Raw genomic sequence first — 19,850 nt, 5'->3', positions numbered from 1 at the left:
TCACAACTTTATATCTTAAACTATGGTCAAAATGCTCTGCTATTCATTGGCATGTATGAAAGACTAGTGACTAACGAGAGGCTGGCTGCAACTGCCAGGCTGCAGTATATCAGTAAACACTCGTTAGAGGTTGGTGCCACCTCATGAGCTTGCCAAGATGGCTGCTGTACCCCACGAGGGTGTTGCCTGGAGTCCGGTTATCTCTGATGTGTTCACTCTATCAGTACTCAGGCTTGATGAGGAATCTGAATCATCCACAAAAACTAAATATACAGCACACTGCCACCGTTTCTGGTTCACAAACAGTTCCTTTCACCTATTTAACAACCATTTCGGCTAGTTCTGATAACTTTCGCTTTATTTCCATTTCCGTTTTTCCCACATCACTGATAAATTTTAGCCGCTTGCCACAGGTTTTAACGTCATTATTTCTGCGCCAGACAATTGTTAGTCTCATTTTCATAATCTGCCACCACAAAACCACTCCTTTTAATACATTTACACGCAGTTTTTTCGAAATTTTCCCGAATTTCTCCATCCTTCAACGTGTTTTGGCGGCAACACAACCATCTAACCTTTGTGCACATCGTTGTCTACCAACCCAAGTTCACCACAGGATCAACGTAGCCCAGCTTTAACCAACACTTTTTCGCCTTTTTTCATAACAGATCTCCAGTTACTTTCTAGTTCACCTTTATCTCTCCCCATATATTTTATTTTCATTTTCATTTCAGCCTCATGTTACACTTTCCACCTTCTAATACCATGTCACCCCCACAACACCGCCACAATGACACCATTAAGTTTTATTTACATTCCCTCCACAAACATGCCTTCACCCTAGCCAGATTACGCTCGCATATTTTATTTTCTCAGGCTTGTCTGACATTTGGCATTACCCCCAAAGGCCTCACACTTAAAGTTCCCATCTCTGGCTGTAACCCTTCTTTCCATCAGTCCCTATACCAGTTCCAAACTGAACAATCCATTGCCCTCACCCACCTAATCCTTCTCCTACACATCAATTCAGCCAATGAACACACCCGTCAACTCCTATCCTTAATAAAAGTCCTCAATCTTTCCTCTCCCACATCCACACCGGCTGTTCAGAGCATCCTCCTACAGGCCAACCGCAAATTAGAACAGCATGTCACCCTTCACCTCAAAAAACTATCCAATCTCCTGGTTTCCCACCTCCGGAAAGGCAACTCATTCACCCTTCACAACCTTTCCAGCAAACCTCAACCTCCTCTCATTGCACACAAACCCAGTCTCTCCCATCTACTCAATCTCCCACTTCCAGCTCCATTCCCTCCAAAACCTCAAAATTCCAATCAACACAATCTGGAACCACAGCACCCTAATTCAGTAGTTAACTTTTCCTCCACACCTCTCTGCCAATCCGAAACCTCTGTCCTATCCAAAGGCCTCACCTTCAGCCCCACTCCCAGATTCAACCAAACAGCCCTCGTCAAAGATTTACTGTCCTACACTCATACTCTCTGCTGGAAATACCACTTTGCCACGAAGAAAAATGATCCTAATCCCACTCCTAATGATCGAACTCCCCAAGACACTATCCAAATTGAACCCTGCCTGGAACAGTTCCGTCCTCCGTCACAGCGGGACCCACCTCCTCTTCCTCAAAATCACTCTCTCCAAACCTTCCAGGAATTTCTGACTTCCAGCCTTGCCTCTCAATCCTTCTTAAAAAACCTTAATCCTACTCCCAACATCACCACTGCTGAAGCCCAGGCTATCCGTGATCTGAAGGCTGACTGGTCCATCGTCATTCTTCCGGCGGACAAGGGTTCCACGACCGTGGTACTTGATCGTCGGGAGTATGTGGCTGAGGGACTGCGCCAGCTTTCAGACAACACCACATACAATGTTTGCCAAGGTAATCCCATTCCTGATGTCCAGGCGGAGCTTTAAGGAATCCTCAGAACCTTAGGCCCCCTACAAAACCTTTCACCTGACTCCATCAACCTCCTGACCCCACCAACACCCCGCACCCCTACCTTCTACCTTCTTCCTAAAATTCACAAACCCAATCATCCCAGCCGCCCCATTGTAGCTGGTTACCAAGCCCCCACAGAACGTATCTCTGCCTACATAGATCAACACCTTCAACCCATTACATGCAATCTCCCATCCTTCATCAAAGACACCAACCACTTTCTCGAACGCCTGGAATCCTTACCCAATCTGTTACCCCCAGAAACCATCCTTGTAACCATTGATGCCACTTCCTTATACACAAACATCCTGCACATCCAGGGCCTCACTGCGATGGAGCACTTCCTTTCACGCCAATCACCTGCCACCCTACCTAAAACCTCTTTTCTCATTACCTTAGCCAGCTTCATCCTGACCCACAACTTCTTCACTTTTGAAGGCCAGGCATACCAACAATTAAAGGGAACAGCCATGAGTACCAGGATGGCCCCCTCTTACGCCAACCTATTCATGGGTCACTTAGAGGAAGCGTTCTTGGTTACCCAGGCCTGCCAACCCAAAGTTTGGTACAGATTTATTGATGACATCTTCATGATCTGGACTCACAGTGAAGAAGAACTCCAGAATTTCCTCTCGAACCTCAACTCCTTTGGTTCCATCAGATTCACCTGGTCCTGCTCCAAATCCCATGCCACTTTCCTTGACGTTGACCTCCACCTGTCCAATGGCCAGCCTCACACGTCCGTCCACATCAAACCCACCAACAAGCAACAGTACCTCCATTATGACAGCTGCCACCCACTCCACATCAAACGGTCCCTTCCCTACAGCCTAGGTCTTCGTGGCAAACGAATCTGCTCCAGTCCGGAATCCCTGAACCATTACACCAACAACCTGACAACAGCTTTCGCATCCCGCAACTACCCTCCTGACCTGTAACCCGAAAGGTGTACACGATCAAAGGCAGAGCCACGTGTGAAAGCACCCACGTGATTTACCAACTGACCTGCCTACACTGTGACGCATTCTATGTGGGAATGACCAGCAACAAACTGTCCATTCGCATGAATGGACACAGGCAGACAGTGTTTGTTGGTAATGAGGATCACCCTGTGGCTAAACATGCCTTGGTGCATGGCCAGCACATCTTGGCACAGTGTTACACCGTCCGGGTTATCTGGATACTTCCCACTAACACCAACCCTTCTAAACTCCGGAGATGGGAACTTGCTCTTCAATGTATCCTCTCTTCCCGTTATCCACCAGGCACCAACCTCCACTAATTTCAAGTTGCCGCCACTCATACCTCACCTGTCATTCAACAACATCTTTGATTCTGCACTTCCGCCTCGACTGACATCTCTGCCCAAACTCTTTGCCTTTTAATATGTCTGCTTGTGTCTGTATATGTGTGGATGGATATGTGTATGTGTGCGAGTGTATACCTGTCCTTTTTTCCCCCTAAGGTAAGTCTTTCCACTCCCGGGATTGGAATGCCTCCTTACCTTCTCCTTTAAAACCCACATCCTTTCGTCTTTCCCTCTCCTTCCCTCTTTCCTGATGAAGCAACCATTTGTTGCGAAAGCTTGAATTTTGTGTGTATTGTTTGTGTGTCTATAGACCTGCCAGCACTTTTGTTTGGTAAGTCACATCATCTTTGTTTTTAGATATCTGTGTGTGTGTGTGTGTGTGTGTGTGTGTGTGTGTGTGTGTGTGTCAGGGAGGGGTGGGCAGGAGAGAGGGCACACGCTCACACAATCGCATTTGCCTCCCCCCCCCCCCCCCCCGGGCACACACACGCCCGCACGCACGCACGAGCGCGCGCCCACACACACACACACACACACACACACACACACACACACACACACATCAAAACCATTTCAATAGCAAAATTATGGGTTATTTTATAACTATGCTTTTAAGTCATCAAAAAATTATGCTTACATCTTGCAGTGTGTTATGTTTTAGGTAATATTTTCCATTTTTGACAACAACATTTGTTCGAGACTTTTTCTCGTGAGTGCTGCTTGTAACTTGACACTGAACACCACCTTTGCCGTCATCCTCTACAATAATCCTGTTGCGAGCCAACTGTTCTTGCATCAGGATCACCTATAACAATAAGCACATGTATTCTTAAGTACCATGTATATTACAAAGGATGATAAAAAGATAGTTACATATATTACATACAGGGTGTTACAAAAAGGTACGGCCAAACTTTCAGGAAACATTCCTCACACACAAAGAAAGAAAATATGTTATGTGGATATGTGTCCGGAAACGCTTACTTTCCATGTTAGAGTTCATTTTATTACTTCTCTTCAAATCACATTAATCATGGAATGGAAACACACAGCAACAGAACGTACCAGTGTGACTTCAAACACTTTGTTACAGGAAATGTTCAAAATGTCCTCCGTTAGCGAGAATACATGCATCCACCCTCTGTCGCATGGAATCCCTGATGCACTGATGCATTCCTGGAGAATGGCGTATTGTATCACAGCCGTCCACAATACGAGCACGAAGAGTCTCTACATTTAGCACAGGGGTTGCGTAGAGGTCACCGAATCTGTTGTAAAGAAGCTTATGAACACTTCTACTGAAATTAGCAGGAGCTCCATCATGCATGAACCACATGTTGTGTCGTACTTGTAAAGGCACATGTTCTAGCAGCACAGGTAGAGTATCCCGTATGAAATCATGATAACGTGCTCCATTGAGAGTAGGTGGAAGAACATGGGACCCAATCAAGACATCACCAACAATGCCTGCCCAAACGTTCACAGAAAATCTGTGTTGATGACGTGATTGCACAATTGCGTGCGGATTCTCATCAGCCCACACATGTTGATTGTGAAAATTTACAATTTGATCACTTTGGAATGAAGCCTCACCCGCAAAGAGAACATTTGCACTGAAATGAGGATTGACACATTGTTGGATGAACCATTCGCAGAAGTGTACCCATTGAGGCCAAACAGCTGCTGATAGTGCCTGCACACGCTGTACATGGTACGGAAACAGCTGGTTCTCCCGTAGCCCTCTCTATACAGTGACGTGGTCAACGTTACCTTGTACAGCAGCAACTTCTCTGACACTGATAATAGGGTTATTGTCAACTGCACGAAGAATTGCCTCGTCCATTGCAGGTGTCCTCATCGTTCTAGGTCTTCCCCAGTCGCGAGTCATAGGCTGGAATATTCCATGCTCCCTAAGACGCTGATCAATTGCTTCGAATGTCTTCCTGTCGGGACACCTTCGCTCTGGAAATCTGTCTCGATACAAACGTACCGCGCCATGGCTATTGCCCCGTGCTAATCCATACATTAAATGGGCATCTGCCAACTCCGCATTTGTAAACATTGCACTGACTGCAAAACCACGTTCGTGATGAACACTAACCTGTTGATGCTACGTACCGATGTGCTTGATGCTAGTACTGTAGAGCACTGAGTCGCATGTCAACACAAGCACCGAAGTCAACATTACCTTCCTTCAATTGGGCCAACTGGCGGTGAATTGAGGAAGTACAGTACATACTGATGAAACTAAAATGAGCTCTAACATGGAAATTAAGCGTTTCCGGACACAGGTCCACATAACATCTTTTCTTTATTTGTGTGTGAGGAATGTTTCCTGAAAGTTTGGCCGTACCTTTTTGTAGCACCCTGTATAATGTATAGATCACAAAAATTCTATATGCTTTAATGAAAAAGTCATTCTAAGCATGTTTATTACAAACACAGTATGCAATCATTACAGTTCTGAAATTCATAGGTTCTACACATTTTACTGCTTGAAACAAATACAACATTTAAAACATAATTTGCCACACTGGCACTGATCTCTGATAGGGACACAGAACTCTGCCGTGTGTGTGTGTGTGTGTGTGTGTGTGTGTGTGTGTGTGTGTGTGGAGGCGACAAGGGGGAGGTGAATGGACTGCAAAGTAATGTTCTTTAAAGATATCTTGAGTTGGTAAGTAAGTAACTGCACTTGACTACTACAGTGCACCTTTCTTTCTTTCCTCATAGGTACTGGCTCAGCTTTCTGATGTACATGTTCCAGCCTTGCAATGTTAAGCTTACACTCTTCACAAGTGCAAGATTCAATTCTTAAATCTGTAATTCAGTATCATTGTATATAATTTATTTTATGGAGTTACTATACCCATTTATCTACTTATAATAAAACCACGCACTTTCTTACAGAGCAAATCGTTTTTGGTATGAACAATAAATGCAATTAAAAACACACTGTTAAACTGAAAATATCACAAGAGAATTGTGCATAAATGCTAATAGCCTCAATAAAAATTACTAAGTATGTATCTAAAACTTGCACATAACTGGCTACAAAAAAGAGAGGAGACATGGACTGGATCAAGTATGGAATCAACTAACCCTAATGTGTCACTCCTTTATCAATTTTGGTATCAGAAAAGACCATCCAACCACACCAAAATGGTGGACAAAGACAGATCCAAACTGCATCAACCAAACATTTTGTAAAATAAAGAATAATAATATATCATTCAGTCTAATGATAGGTGGTATCACAAGTAGTTGTCAGCTATCAGAAATGAATAGATCATCAAAAGTATCTGCATGTGACCCAAATGATACAACTGTATAAATCATGAATCCTCCACAAGAAAGCAGTTACACTTGTGATAAAAAGTACAAGAAAACCTAATTAAAGGTAAACAGAAGTAATTCTTTTGTCTATACCTAAGTATGTTTGTTAATATAATGTAACTGGATAGATAAAAAAAAACCTCCTCACCAAGCAGTGGCAGCAGTGCGCACGCACACACACAAAGGGCTATCTTATGCAAGTTTTTGGAGCCAGTGGATCCTTCTTCTGGCAGAAGTGTTGAAGGGGAAGGAAGGGGGGGAGGGGAAGGAAGGAGGGAGGGCGAGAAAGAGGGGTGAAGGACACATAAAAGATACTGAATACATAAGAGATCTACTCATCAAATGGCGGCAGGAGAAAATGTATGCAAAGGTTACAGGAATGTGTTTGATGTTCACATGATATGCAAGCAGCAATCTGGAGGGTGTGGGGAAGGGGGCAGGGGAATGGGAAGGGATAGTAGTGTATGGTTGGGGAGAGAGACTATTACTGCCTGGGGGAGTGTGCAGCAGCTAGACTGACAACAGGTGCAGTATCAGGAGGTTGCGGAGCTGGAAGTGGGGAAAAAAGGAGCAAAAAAGAAGAGGGGTCCTCCCCTACAATAATACCTTTTCTGAAATGTGCAAATGGGAGTTATCCTTACAACACATTCTCTGCTCCCATTAATCATCCCAGCCTCAACCTACAGTGACATACACTCCCCACACCCTCCACCCAGCAGTTTCCACCCTCTCTGTCCTATCATCTCCTCCCCACTCCCATCTCTCACCCTGTTTACTTGCAGCCCTCTGCCAACGCATCTGCCTGTCTTTCCCCACTCCTCTCCTTCTTTGCTCCTTTTTACCCCACCTCCCTGCCCCACAGCCTCCTGACACTGAGTATATTATCAGCCTAGTCCCTACACACTCCACCAGACAGCAATTATCTCTCTGCCCATCCATAAACTACTGTTCCTTCCCCTTCCCCATCCCCTCCAGATTGTTGCCTGAATCCCACATGATGTTGCATTCCAGTCCAAGATCCTGGAGCTGGCGGTAATGTGTGCGTGAGGTGTGCTTGCTTGTGTGTGTATGTGTGTGTGAATGGCCTGAGCGCATGAATTGTGTGTGTGTGTGTGTGTTTGTGTGTGTGTGTGTGTGTGTGTGTGTGTGTGTGTGTGTGTGTCCTTTACTGATGAAGACTGTGGATGAAAGCTATATGTGAATATCTTAATTGTGTGTGTCTGCAATTTGATGTGTCTTCTTTACAGTAAGAAGCAATCTGTCTTTTCCTGCACTGTTAAAAACAAAGGTTGTTAAGAGAATAAAATACTGTATAAGGTGGGTATGGTTGTCTGCTATTAAACTAAATATCTTAGCCAGGCATTCTGCAACACACTAACACCAGAAGCCTATAAGCTGAGGCTGAAGTTCCAAGAATTCACAAAATTTTCAATCACATATCAGACTCATCCTATCATCAGTTAAAACATAACACAAGTCTCCACTTAAATTGAGTGCTGGCCTGCCAATAGAATCTCACACATATGCCATTAAAATGTGGATGAAGGGCAACAGGCAGATTCCATATTTCTAAATTTCCGAACTAGATTCTACATGGTACCCCATAGCAGTCTGTTAATGAAAGTATGTGCATATGGAATAGGCTCCCAAATATGTGCCTGGCTCAAAGACTCCTTAAGTAATAGAATACAGTATTTTGTCCTTGATGGCAAGTGTTCATTAGAGACGGGTAACATCAGGAGTGCCCCAGGGAAATGTTATAGGACGGTTGCTATTTTCTATATACATAAATCATCTGGCAAGCAGGGTGGCAGCTATTGTTCACTGATGATGCTGTAATGTACAGAAAGGTGTTGAAGATAAGTGTCTGTAGGTTGATACAAGGTGACCTAGATAAAATTTCTAGTTGGTGTGATGAATGGCAGCTTGCTCTTAATGTAGAAAAAACAAACCCTTAATGTAGGAAAAACAAACCCTTAATGTAGGAAAAACAAACCCTTAATGTAGGAAAAACAAACCCTTAATGTGCAAATACAGCATCAGTAGTGTTATGCTTGACACAGTCTCCTTATTTAATTATCTGGGCATAACGTTGCGAAGCAATAGAAATGGAACAAGCATGTGAGGGTTTTGGTGGGAGGGTGAATGGTCGACTTCCGTTTATTGGAGAATTTTAGGAAAGTGTTGTTCATCTGTAAAGAAGACTGCATATAGGACACCAATGTGACCTAGTCTTGAGTACTGCTCAAGTATTTGGGATCCACACTAGGTTAGATTGAAAGAAGACATTGAAGCAATTCAGAGGCGAGCTGCTAGATTTGTTACCAGTAGGTTCAATCAGAATACAAGTGTTACAGATATGCTTTCGGAGCTCAAGTGAAAATCCCTGGAGCGAAGAAGACATTCATTTCGAAGAACACTACAGAGGAAGTTTAGAGAACTGGCATTTGAAGCTGACTGCAGAACAGTCCTACTGCTGCCAACACATATTTCACATAGGGACCACAAAGGTAAGATACGAGAAATTTAGGGCTCATATGAAGGCATATAGACAGCCATTTTTCCCTAGCTCTATCTGCAAATGGAACAGGAAAGGAAACAACTAATTGTGGTAAAGGGTACCCTCTGTCACGTGCCATATGGTGGCTTGCGGAGTATGTATATATGTATGTATGTAGATGTAGCTGTAGATGTACATAGAGATGTCACAGGCACCACCAAAATAATTACGAGTTCTTCAATTAATTAAGAAAGCAATGAGTAAGAGAAAAAGATGTGCTACATGGAGACATATCAGTGCCACTGTTACATGTATATGTTCATCCATACTCTATAAGTAATTGAAGTGCATGACAGAGGATACTTCCCAATGCACCAGTTGTTAACGCTTCTTCCTGTTCCATTCTTGCATGCAGTGCAGGAACGATGGTTGTTTAAACATCTATGTGTGCTGCAATTAATCTAATCCTGTCCTTGTGATCCCTATGCTACTGATATATATAGAGGATTTATATTTCTAGATTCATCACCTAAATCTGTTTTATGTTTGTTGTGCCAGAAATAGGAGTGACTGAGGACACGGGGATCAAGCCCTTTGTATACTCCAACTTGGTTCTTAAAACTTTGTGAGTACGCTTTCAAAGGATGATTTGCATCTGTCTTCCAGTGTCTGCCAGTTCAGTTCAGTTCAGTTCCTTCAGCATATCTGTGACTCTCTCCCATGGGTAAATCTGTTATGTTCCACATCCCCTGTTAGTCCTGTTTAGTACAGGCCCACACACTTGAGCAGTGTTCTATGAAGGGCTCGACAAATGTTTTGTAAGCAATTTTCTTCATTTCTCTCTGACTGAATGGAAGAATGGCAGAGACAGACAATTGGTTTCACTGATAGCAGCAAGTTTTCCACTCCCAGTAACTCATCAGTGCACGACCTTTTGATTCAACAGTGATCTTGAAGCTTTAGTTTTCTTGTATCCAGAATGCTGCAGCCTTATCTAGTGTTAGTAAAAAGATAAAAATGGTATGGATCATTTGGATATTTTTTGTAATGTTTGTCACACCAATTGGATTGATTGTAGAGCAGTGACTGAATCTGGACAAGAAAGTTATTACTACTATAATGTCTCATCTGCTTCTAGTACCTTAAGGATTATTTACATATCTTAATGTTCACTGGAAATGGTTCTGGATAGTAAATAGTGAGGGTATGTCCATGGAAAACTAAGGAGCAGTCAAGAGTGATTCTCTGGTTGGATCCTTTTATGTCTACTTTACCAAATTGCAGTGCTAATCCAAATATTGTACACTGACAATTTAAAAGTACACTCGGGGTGCTTTCATTTTTAAAACATGTTAGAGCTAAAATAAGTTTACACTTCTGAAGGGATCCAAGACAGCTTTTTGCTCCAACCATAAATACCTAAAGGCATCTCTAAAGAACAACTCTTGAAGTAAACTCTAACAAATCCCAAAGGGTTTCCTCACCTTATATGATGATGATCAAAATATTTTGCCCCTAAAAAAGTGGAAGGAGAGCAGGGAGGGGGGTGAGGTACAGCAACAATGGTAAGATGAGCTAGCAATTTTAGCGATTTTATATTTTACAGGCCTTTCAAACAGTATTTTCTACCTGCTGTAAAGAGGGAGTTCAGTGAACTCCACAGAGAGGATGGGAATTGAATACTGTCTCAAAACCAATTTATGCATGGTGGATTGCATCTTCAGGTAAGATATCCTAGCAGGTCCAACACTGTGCAATTGTAATCAATCCGTGACTGTACAAAGACTCTATAAAACTGAAACAAATAAGTTCGGTCTGATCCCTATGTCTTGTTACAGGTGCATCACCAAAATTTTGAGTGTTAATGCATCTCTCAGGTGCATCAGCCAATTCAACTTATCTAAAATGAGACTCAGGAAACTAAATGAATTCTGAATTTAAAATGATGGACTTCTGTAATTTATATGTGATTAAAAACACATTACTTGCTAAAAAGAACACACATAGATATCTGCAAGTTACCGGTCCATCCATTGTCCACATTCCACAGTCCGATTGCTGGTGTGAGTCTAACTAGTACAATTGACTCACTAGCTCATTCATTCATTATTCAATGTCTATTGAGTTTGGATGTGGATAACACAGGAACAAAATGTCCATTTCAACAGGGGCAATTCAACTGAAACTGAGAAGAGTGATTCCTTCAAAAGAATGGCACAGCACCTCCTATAGCCCAAAGCATTGAACTATGGCACCAGCAGCTTAAAGTCATTGATCACTAATGTAGTGAGAAGTCAACATGTTGCTCTCGTATGCTCATTCAAGACAGAGTCCAATCAACAGAATTCTGCACATACCCCTGATGTTACTAATCAATCGCATAAGTAACTACTAGGCTGTATAGAGGGGCAAATTATGATAACTAAAAAACTGCAACTGTTTAGGACTAAACAGAGGCAAGGAAATGCAGGACAAGACAGCCAGACACAGAGTCGGGAGGCTGTGGGGCAGGGAGATTGGGGGTAAAGGGGCAGGAAGTGGAGTGGAGCAGAAAAGGAGAGGAACAGGGATGTGGGAAAATCAGGCAGGTCTGTTGGCACAGGATGGCACACAATGAGGGTGAGGGGATGTGAATAGGGCTGAAGTTACAGGATAAAGGAATGGGAAGTGTTGAGTGTGTGGTGTGAGGACAGTACGTTTCTGTAAGTTGAGGGTGAGATAATTTCAGGAGCAGGGAATGTGTTTTAAGGAGAGCTCCCATCTGCACAGTTTAGAAAGGCTGGTCATGAAGGAGAGGATGCAAGTGGCCCGGATTGTAAATCAGCCACTGAAATAAAGCATGTTATGTTCAGCTGCATGTTATGCCACAGGGTGGTCGACCATGCACATGGCCACAGTTTGGTGGTGGCCATTCATCCTGGTGGACAGCAGGATGGTTGTCATACCAATACAAAAAGCTGTGCAACGATTGCAGCCTCTGATGATGTAAGATTAGCCTGAGACACGGTTGGAATAAGAAGTGCTGGTGAGCTGGTCAGGCAGGTCTTACACCTGGTTCTTCCACAGGGATATGGTGCCTGTGGCAAGGGGTTCAGATTAGGAGCGGCATAGGGATGAACTAGGATGCTGTGGAGGTAGGGAGGCAATGGAACACCATTTTAGGAGGGGTGGGAAGGATTTTGGGTAGGATGTGGAGGGGATGGAAGGATCTTGGGTAGGATGTCCCTCACATCAGAGCATGACGACAGACATTCAAAGCACTGATGGAGAATGTGGTTCAATTGTTCCACTCCGGTGTGGTACTGTATGATGAAGGGAGCACTCCTTTGCCGCTGGTTGTCGAGGGTGGTGGGAAGATTGGGGGTGTGTGGGAAAATGGGAAAGCAGATTTGTTTGCAGACTAGGTATGGGGGACAGTGCCTATCTGAGAACACCTTGGTGAGACCTTCAGCATATTGCGTACAGAAGTTCCTGTCACTGCAGATATGCTGGAAGTTCACACCATGATGATATCACTAATGACTCTGAACCAGACTACGTGTTTGGCATTTTGGGAGGCTAGGAAAGTTTTCTCTAGACAGCCCATAAAAGGACGGCATACGATGGTACCATGTGGGTGGCCTCGGCTGTGCAGCAGATTTCTTTGTATACTTTCCCTTCAGTGAAGAAGTAGTTGTGTGTTATGATAAAGTTAGTAAAGTGTATGAGGAGTGAGGTAGGGTGTATGGAGTCTATAGGACATTAGGAATGGTGGTGTTCAATAGTGGCAAGACCATGGGCAAGAGGGGTGTTGATCTATGGGGAAGTGGCAACAACAGTGACAAGTAGGGATCCAGGAGGTAAAGGGATGGGGACGGTGGAGAGTCAGTTAAGGAAATGGTTGGTATCTGTGAACTGGAAGACTGGATTTCAGGCAATTAGTTGAGGGTATTGGTCAATGGGGGCCAAAATTCTTTCAGTGGGGGCACAGTAACCAGCTACAATGGGGCATCCAGGATTGTTGGTTTTGGGGGTTTTTGGGGGGCATATAAAATGTGCATGTCATAGGAGTGAGGAGGGAAATGACTTTCTGCTGGGTGTTGCTTTTTTGACTAGGTTTCCTTCTGCTGGCATTACTATGTCTTTCACGGCTGTTAATTCTTCTTCTATCCCGTTTCGCTTAGTTTCACCTAATGCACAGTCTGAAATTCTCAACACTCTCTGGTTCTTTCTACTTTTCTAGGAACCATCTCCTTAACTCACTAGGCTTTTGAATATATGTATATAATTGTACTCTGCAGTTCATAACCAATAAATTATGAGTGGGCTCCATATGTGCTACTTGCAATGTTTTGTGGGTTAAAACTTGGTTTCTAAATTCTTATATTACCATTTTGTAATCCATCAGAATCCATCCAGTGTCTCCAAGTCCCAGTTGTCTGCAATGATTAAACTGTGTTATGTGCCAGATTACACCGGGAAATTTCCTCTTTCATTGTTTTTCTAGCGCAGATTCTTCTACTGTCTTTGTTCTCTTCTTGCACCAACTACTGATTTCCATTACAATTTATTTCCCATTACAATTAAGTTTCCCTTAATGTACTGAATAGTTTATTTGCCTCATCACAATTTTTTCAGTCTCTCTATCGTGCGGACACCTAGCAGACATATATACTTGTACTACTGTGCTGGACCATGGTTTCGTGTTTATCTTGGCTATGATAAACCATTTACTATGTTATTCATGTAGTTCACCTGCAGTCCTGTTTTCTTGTTGGTTATTATATATACTCCTGTATTAGCCATATTTGATTTTGTGTTGATAAGCCTGTACTCATCCATTTCTTCCTGGTACAAGAGTTCAGTAAAACCCACTATTTATAATTTCAAACCATCTATTTATGTTCTCAAAAATTTCACAATTGAGGAAAGAACTAAAATTGTATGATATCAAGAATATCAACTGCTGCCACACTTGCTTCAGTACAAAAGAAAAACACAACAACGATGTTCAATGTTGAGATGTCTCGTTCCCTTTGCAATATCTCTCAGCAAGTTTCTGACCAACCAGACCTTTGGCATGCCCACCCTTCAGCTGAGATAAATGTTGATTTGTCACTAAAGATAACATATACAAAAATCTTCTTCAAGCATTACAATTTTATCTACAAAATCGACACAAACTGTAGTTTATTAGTAACACAGTTTGTAAAGGCTGTAAATGATGACACACTTGCAAGCATTTTCATAAAACTCTCTACACAACCATAATTGGAGCTGCTCATCCTACAAACTAATTTACTGAGTCTCCAGAAAAGACAGTTGCAAGTCAAACATTCAGTTCAGAGTCCTCTCTTTTAACCCTCAAGCAGGCACGCTATGCTTAAAGTGCACCAACCACATGTAACATTGTCTTGTACCATTCCACTGTTGTTTTACAATTGTGAGCCCGTACCTATTCCTTCTTTATTGCTTTAGCTAACACAGTGGTAAATTGGGGTTTCATTCATCCAAATGAGCAACAGTAATATACAACAGTCAGTGAACTAGACGGAAAAACATATACGATCCGTGCAAGAAAATGCCAAGGATTACGAGATAGCAGCACGGTCCCAGTTGTCTACAGGATAATTAGTAATCACATAAACATTTGGCTGGGATCTGAAGCAACTGCACTCTTTAATGTTCCGAGTGGGTCATTACTGTGAGGTAACACTTGTACACAGCAACAGAGTGATACAATGGAAGTTTATTTTATTATTCTTTATTTAAACAGTGATTTAGCTCACATACTATACATTTGTTTTGTCATTGTTTAATTAAACTATGATTAAACTGTGATTTTGCTCATACATGTTTACCTTGGTCACATAAAGACAGCTATTCATTACACATGTAAAAAGTACGCCATGAACCTACTTGTGTTATGAAAACTGGCATGCCCACTTGAGGGTTAAAGACATTCTGCGATTTCACTGTCTGCAAACTGCAAAACAAAGACTGCTTTCTCTTCAGAAGTCATGTTTACTACAAAAACTTCAAGCATAAATTTGAGGAACTAGTTTATAAGCATGCATGCAACTAAACGAGCACCTTTGTTCTTTCACTCTATGTTGAATTGTTCTCAAAACTATGCTTAAAACATACATTAAATAGAAACCTCAAAGTCTTTTTGATGCGCTCAATGTACAAAACAAATCATTTGTAAAGTTTAAAAAGATTCTTGGGCATATTCATAAGCAGAATGGTTTATACATGACCAAGGTATGGTTTTGACAGTGTAAGGCCTGAGATATTTGTTAATACAAAATGTTTAAGATAAATTAAGAATTCTACTCTTAGTGTTAAGTACAATGAATGCCTATGGAGAGGAACAGTGAGAGTGTAAATACGAGCACTGGTTGAACTTAAAATCACACTTTCCTCTCTGAACACTTATATTTTTGACATCAGTACACTGTAAAGTTTGGAAGGTAGGAGACGAGATACTGGCAGAAGTAAATCTGTGAGTACCGGGCGTGAGTCGTGCTTCGGTAGCTCAGATGGTAGAGCACTTGCCCGCGAAAGGCAAAGGTCCCGAGTTCGAGTCTCGGTCGGGCACACAGTTTTAATCTGCCAGGAAGTTTCATATCAGCGCACACTCCGCTGCAGAGTGAAAATCTCATTCTGGAATCAGTACACTTGTTCACTATTTTATTCAGTGACATATCATAAGTCTGTTTTTATTAAATGTCTGAAGGTAGTAAGCATGGCACCATAGGGAAGTCTGCAGCATGAATTTGAAATAAGGAAATAATGAGAGAAAATGAAGAGGATAATGACACACACACACACACACACACACACACACACACACAGAGTCAGTCAGTGAGAGAGAGAGACCATACCTTCCAAACGAGAACAAGACTATAAGTGCAAAAAGAAGATACACCATTTTTAGAAGCAAGCAAAGCAGAACACTGGTATTTTTACATTTGCTGACTTAAGACTTATGTATAATGTTTCCCTTGTAGATAATCACTCACTTTCTCTTGTCCTCTGACAATGAAATAGCCACCTGGGTCAAGTGGACACTCATTCATCTTGGCCAGTTCTGCCTGACTTTTCCCAGTAAGAACACAGTTAGAGCTGCGAAGCATAATTGGCATCCTGAAATGGAGTACTATTATTTTAATTATTTTGCACAACATTATTAAAAATTTAAGGAAAATATTTGTCATCATATTTAAAATTGTTTGTAAAGAAAATAGACTTAAGATACAAAGACAAAGGAATAAGTGCTATACAAGTGCTCTAGCTCTAGCTGAAATACCTGCACTATCAACAACAATGATTTAATGTTACAACACAGGAAGGAAAATATATGTAGAAAGCAAATGAGGATTATCATCAGGAAAATACATAGGATAGATAGCAATGAACTGTAGACTGTGCAACAGGACTGATGATGTGAAGGAATGCACTGAAGTGGCTTAGCAGTAATTGTGGTGGAAGAGTATTAGAGACCCATAGTTTAAAATAAACACAGAGTTTTAATTTTGGCACTGATTCACATTTGACAAAAAATAACATATAGAAGTCATATTATTGGGTCATATTACTGTGTAAAAGTCTGTTAAAATAATTAAAAAATAATGAAATAGAGCACCTAGCTGACCACAGGGAGCCTAGGGGATATGCAATAAACTCTACTTCTCAATAATTTCCACACTGATTACTTCATAACTTGAAATAGAACTGAGGTCACTAGCAAATATTACAAACTGAGCTTATGCAATAGCGTAAAAAGGAAGCTGTTAAAATGTTGATACTGATAGCAGCACACTACACCAAAACACTCACTACACTTCCAATATATGCAAAGTTTGATTAATGCCATTTTCTTTCCCCTAAACAAGTGAAAAAGGAGGTTTTCCTCAATTGTGTAAAAGGCTTTAATAACCTTGTTTCCTGTCCATTATTCCCTCATCAATATAATTTTTTTACTCTAAAAAAGGCAACAGCATGTAGAGGAACATGAATTTATGACAAGACGCCCATCACGAATACTTTCTTTATTTGCTAGGACATTTCCTCTATTTCAGGCATAAGGACAGAACATCTTGTTGTTTCCATTATCTCTACAAGTGTTGGACAATGCAATGGTTAATCTGTAAATCTGTATTTGGTGATTACATTTGCCACACTGCTTGCAAAACACTATGAGAATGGAAGTGCTGAATCTTTTTAACTCTGCATAATCTACACAGAATGTGCTTAGGACGCAAGCTTTAAGGTGTACTGTTATAGATGCGCACCCTAAATACTATCAAATACATTTCCATATTTATGACATTTTATGCGCAGTGCCACAATTGAAATTAAACTGGACTTCGAGAGGAGTTTATGTGAGTTCTGCTTCATATCTTTGATGTTTATTACTTGTAATTTTACAAAGGTTATATTTTTCTCAAATTATTAAGGGATTCATTGATGTCAGATGAATATAAGGCTTAAAATACTCCCTTTGAAGACTATTTTTTATATAAAATAATCAGTAAGTGCATCTGCAAGAATGGATCACATTAGGATGGATAGTCACCTCACAAAGCTTCATTTATATTGTGCTGCACTGATTCCTAGGAGACACATATTGCTGCAGATCAGATCATAAAACACACCTATCAGATGTAGCTGCAGCAAATATGCCTATTGTATGGCTATCTCCAGCGTGTTCAAGTTATGCATATTCATAGTAGAGTAGCAACTGCTGAAGCTACTGAAAACTGCCAATCTGATACTTACATCCACATCTACATCGATACTCTACAAATCGCACTTAAGTGCCTGGTAGAAGGTTCACTGAACCACCTTCACAATAATTCTCTATTATTCCAACCCCAAACAGTGTGTCGAAAAAACGAGCACCTATGTCTTTCTGTTACATTTTCTAAGTTTTCTCTGAATAAAACGCTGTCTTTGGTTTGCCTTCCTCACAACATTTTCTGTGTGTTATTTCCAATTTAAGTTGTCTGCAATTATAATACGTAGGTATTTTTTTTAAATTTATGACCTTTAGATTTTATTGATTTATCATGCAACCAAAGCTCAATGGAGTCCGTCTAGCACTCAGGAGGATGACCTTACACTTTTCATTATTTAGGGCCATTTGCCAATTTTTTAACCATACAAGTATCTGTTCTAAATCATTTTGCAATTTGTTTCGGTCTTCTGATGACTTTATTAGACAATAAACAACAGCATCATCTGCACACAACCCAAGACGGCTGCACAGATTGTCTCCTCAATAGCTTATATTGATAAGGAACTGCACAGGGCCTATAAACACTACCTTGAGGAACATCAGAAATAACTTCTGTTTTACTCAATGACTTTCTGTCAGTTTCCACAAACTGTGGCCTCTCTGACGGAAAATCATGAATCCAGTCATATAACTGAGATGCACGCAATTCCACTACAACCCACTTGTGTGGTACAGTGACGGAAGCCTTCTGGAAATCTAGAAATACGGAATCAATACGAATTCCCTTCTCAATAACAATCAACACTTTGTGTGAGTAAAGAGCTAGTTGTATTTCATAAGAACGATGTTTTCTAAATCCATGTTGACTGTGTGTCAATAGGCTGCTCTCTTCGAGGTAATTCATAATCTTCAAAAAATATACATTCCAAAAGCCTGCTGCATATCAACATTAATGATATGGACCTGTAATTATTGGATTACTCCTTCTATCTTTCTTGAATATTGGTATGACCAAACCAGGTAAGGTGGCAAATAATTACTCTTTCAAGCTTCCTCTGCCCTTCCCACTCCCTTAAGTAACACACACAGCTTGAGAGGATGACATCACAGAGTACATTTGGGATGAGTTAAAGGTAGTAACAATGGCTTTTTTTTCAGATTACAACTGGAGTCTTCACTATACTTTTGCACTTCAGTTAGTGCTTCATTTACCCAATGGCACCTTCTGAGTTGGGGTGCAGGAGAACTACGTGGGGCACTTTTCAGTAACTTGAGATGGAGATCCTGACAGAGGGAAGTGAGACACATTGCAAGTGGCATTCTCATCCAAGGACAGGAATCAGGAGGGAGACATTGTTTGCAGAGAGGATGGGGTACACGGGATGATCAGGGAATTGTGAAATGGTGATTGCATAAGAAACTAGAAGTTGGCTTTATCATATTAGCAGAGGAGGAATCCCCACTTCTCAGAAGAGACTGTCAATGGGTCTAGAGCAAAAGGCACCAGTAGCCGGACACACCCCATAATGATGAATAGGGTCTCGTTGTTTCAGAGTGGAAGGAGCCACTGAGGCATAAACCTGACATCCATAACCTAAACTGGAGAAAATCAGAGTGTGTAAAGATGGAGAAGAGTAGCACGGTCTGTACCCCAAGATGTCTAGGGCAAGAAGGCAGAGAGCATTAAGATTCCACATGCAAGTAGTCTTCAGGTGGTGAATATGGGGCAACCGCATCAGCTTTTTATCAAAAAGAAGGTCCAAGAAATGGTACTGTGCTACAACATCTAGGCACTGGTTGGCTAAATAAAGTTCTAAACGAAATTAGAATTATATCGATGGGGACAGGTGAAAATGTGTGCCCCGACTGGGACTCGAACCTGGGATCTCCTGATTACATGGCAGGCGCTCTATCCATCTGAGCCACCGAGGACAAAGAGAATAGCGCGACTGCAGGGGCTATCTCGTGCACAACTCCTGCGAGACCCACATTCTCATCTTGTATGTCCACACACTACATTCAT

At 41.6% G+C, this 19,850-nt stretch overlaps 1 protein-coding gene across 1 annotated transcript in view; it reads right to left on the bottom strand.

Moving 5' to 3' along the window:
- The window catches only part of LOC126418465 (DNA-directed RNA polymerase III subunit RPC2), a 187,262-nt gene that overhangs the window by 131,773 nt on the left and 35,639 nt on the right, over window positions 1–19,850 (bottom strand). The window contains exons 4-5 of the mRNA XM_050085233.1: window positions 16,110–16,233; window positions 3,907–4,074 (exon numbers count right to left, since the gene is read on the bottom strand). Coding sequence (XP_049941190.1) covers window positions 3,907–4,074; window positions 16,110–16,233 — 292 coding nt within the window. The remainder of the gene's footprint in view (window positions 1–3,906; window positions 4,075–16,109; window positions 16,234–19,850) is intronic.

Source organism: Schistocerca serialis, chromosome 9 (assembly GCF_023864345.2).
Source record: "Schistocerca serialis cubense isolate TAMUIC-IGC-003099 chromosome 9, iqSchSeri2.2, whole genome shotgun sequence".
Taxonomy (NCBI): Eukaryota; Metazoa; Arthropoda; class Insecta; order Orthoptera; family Acrididae; genus Schistocerca; species Schistocerca serialis.
Note: the sequence above shows the minus strand (reverse complement) of the source record. Positions and strands in the feature narration are given on the sequence as shown.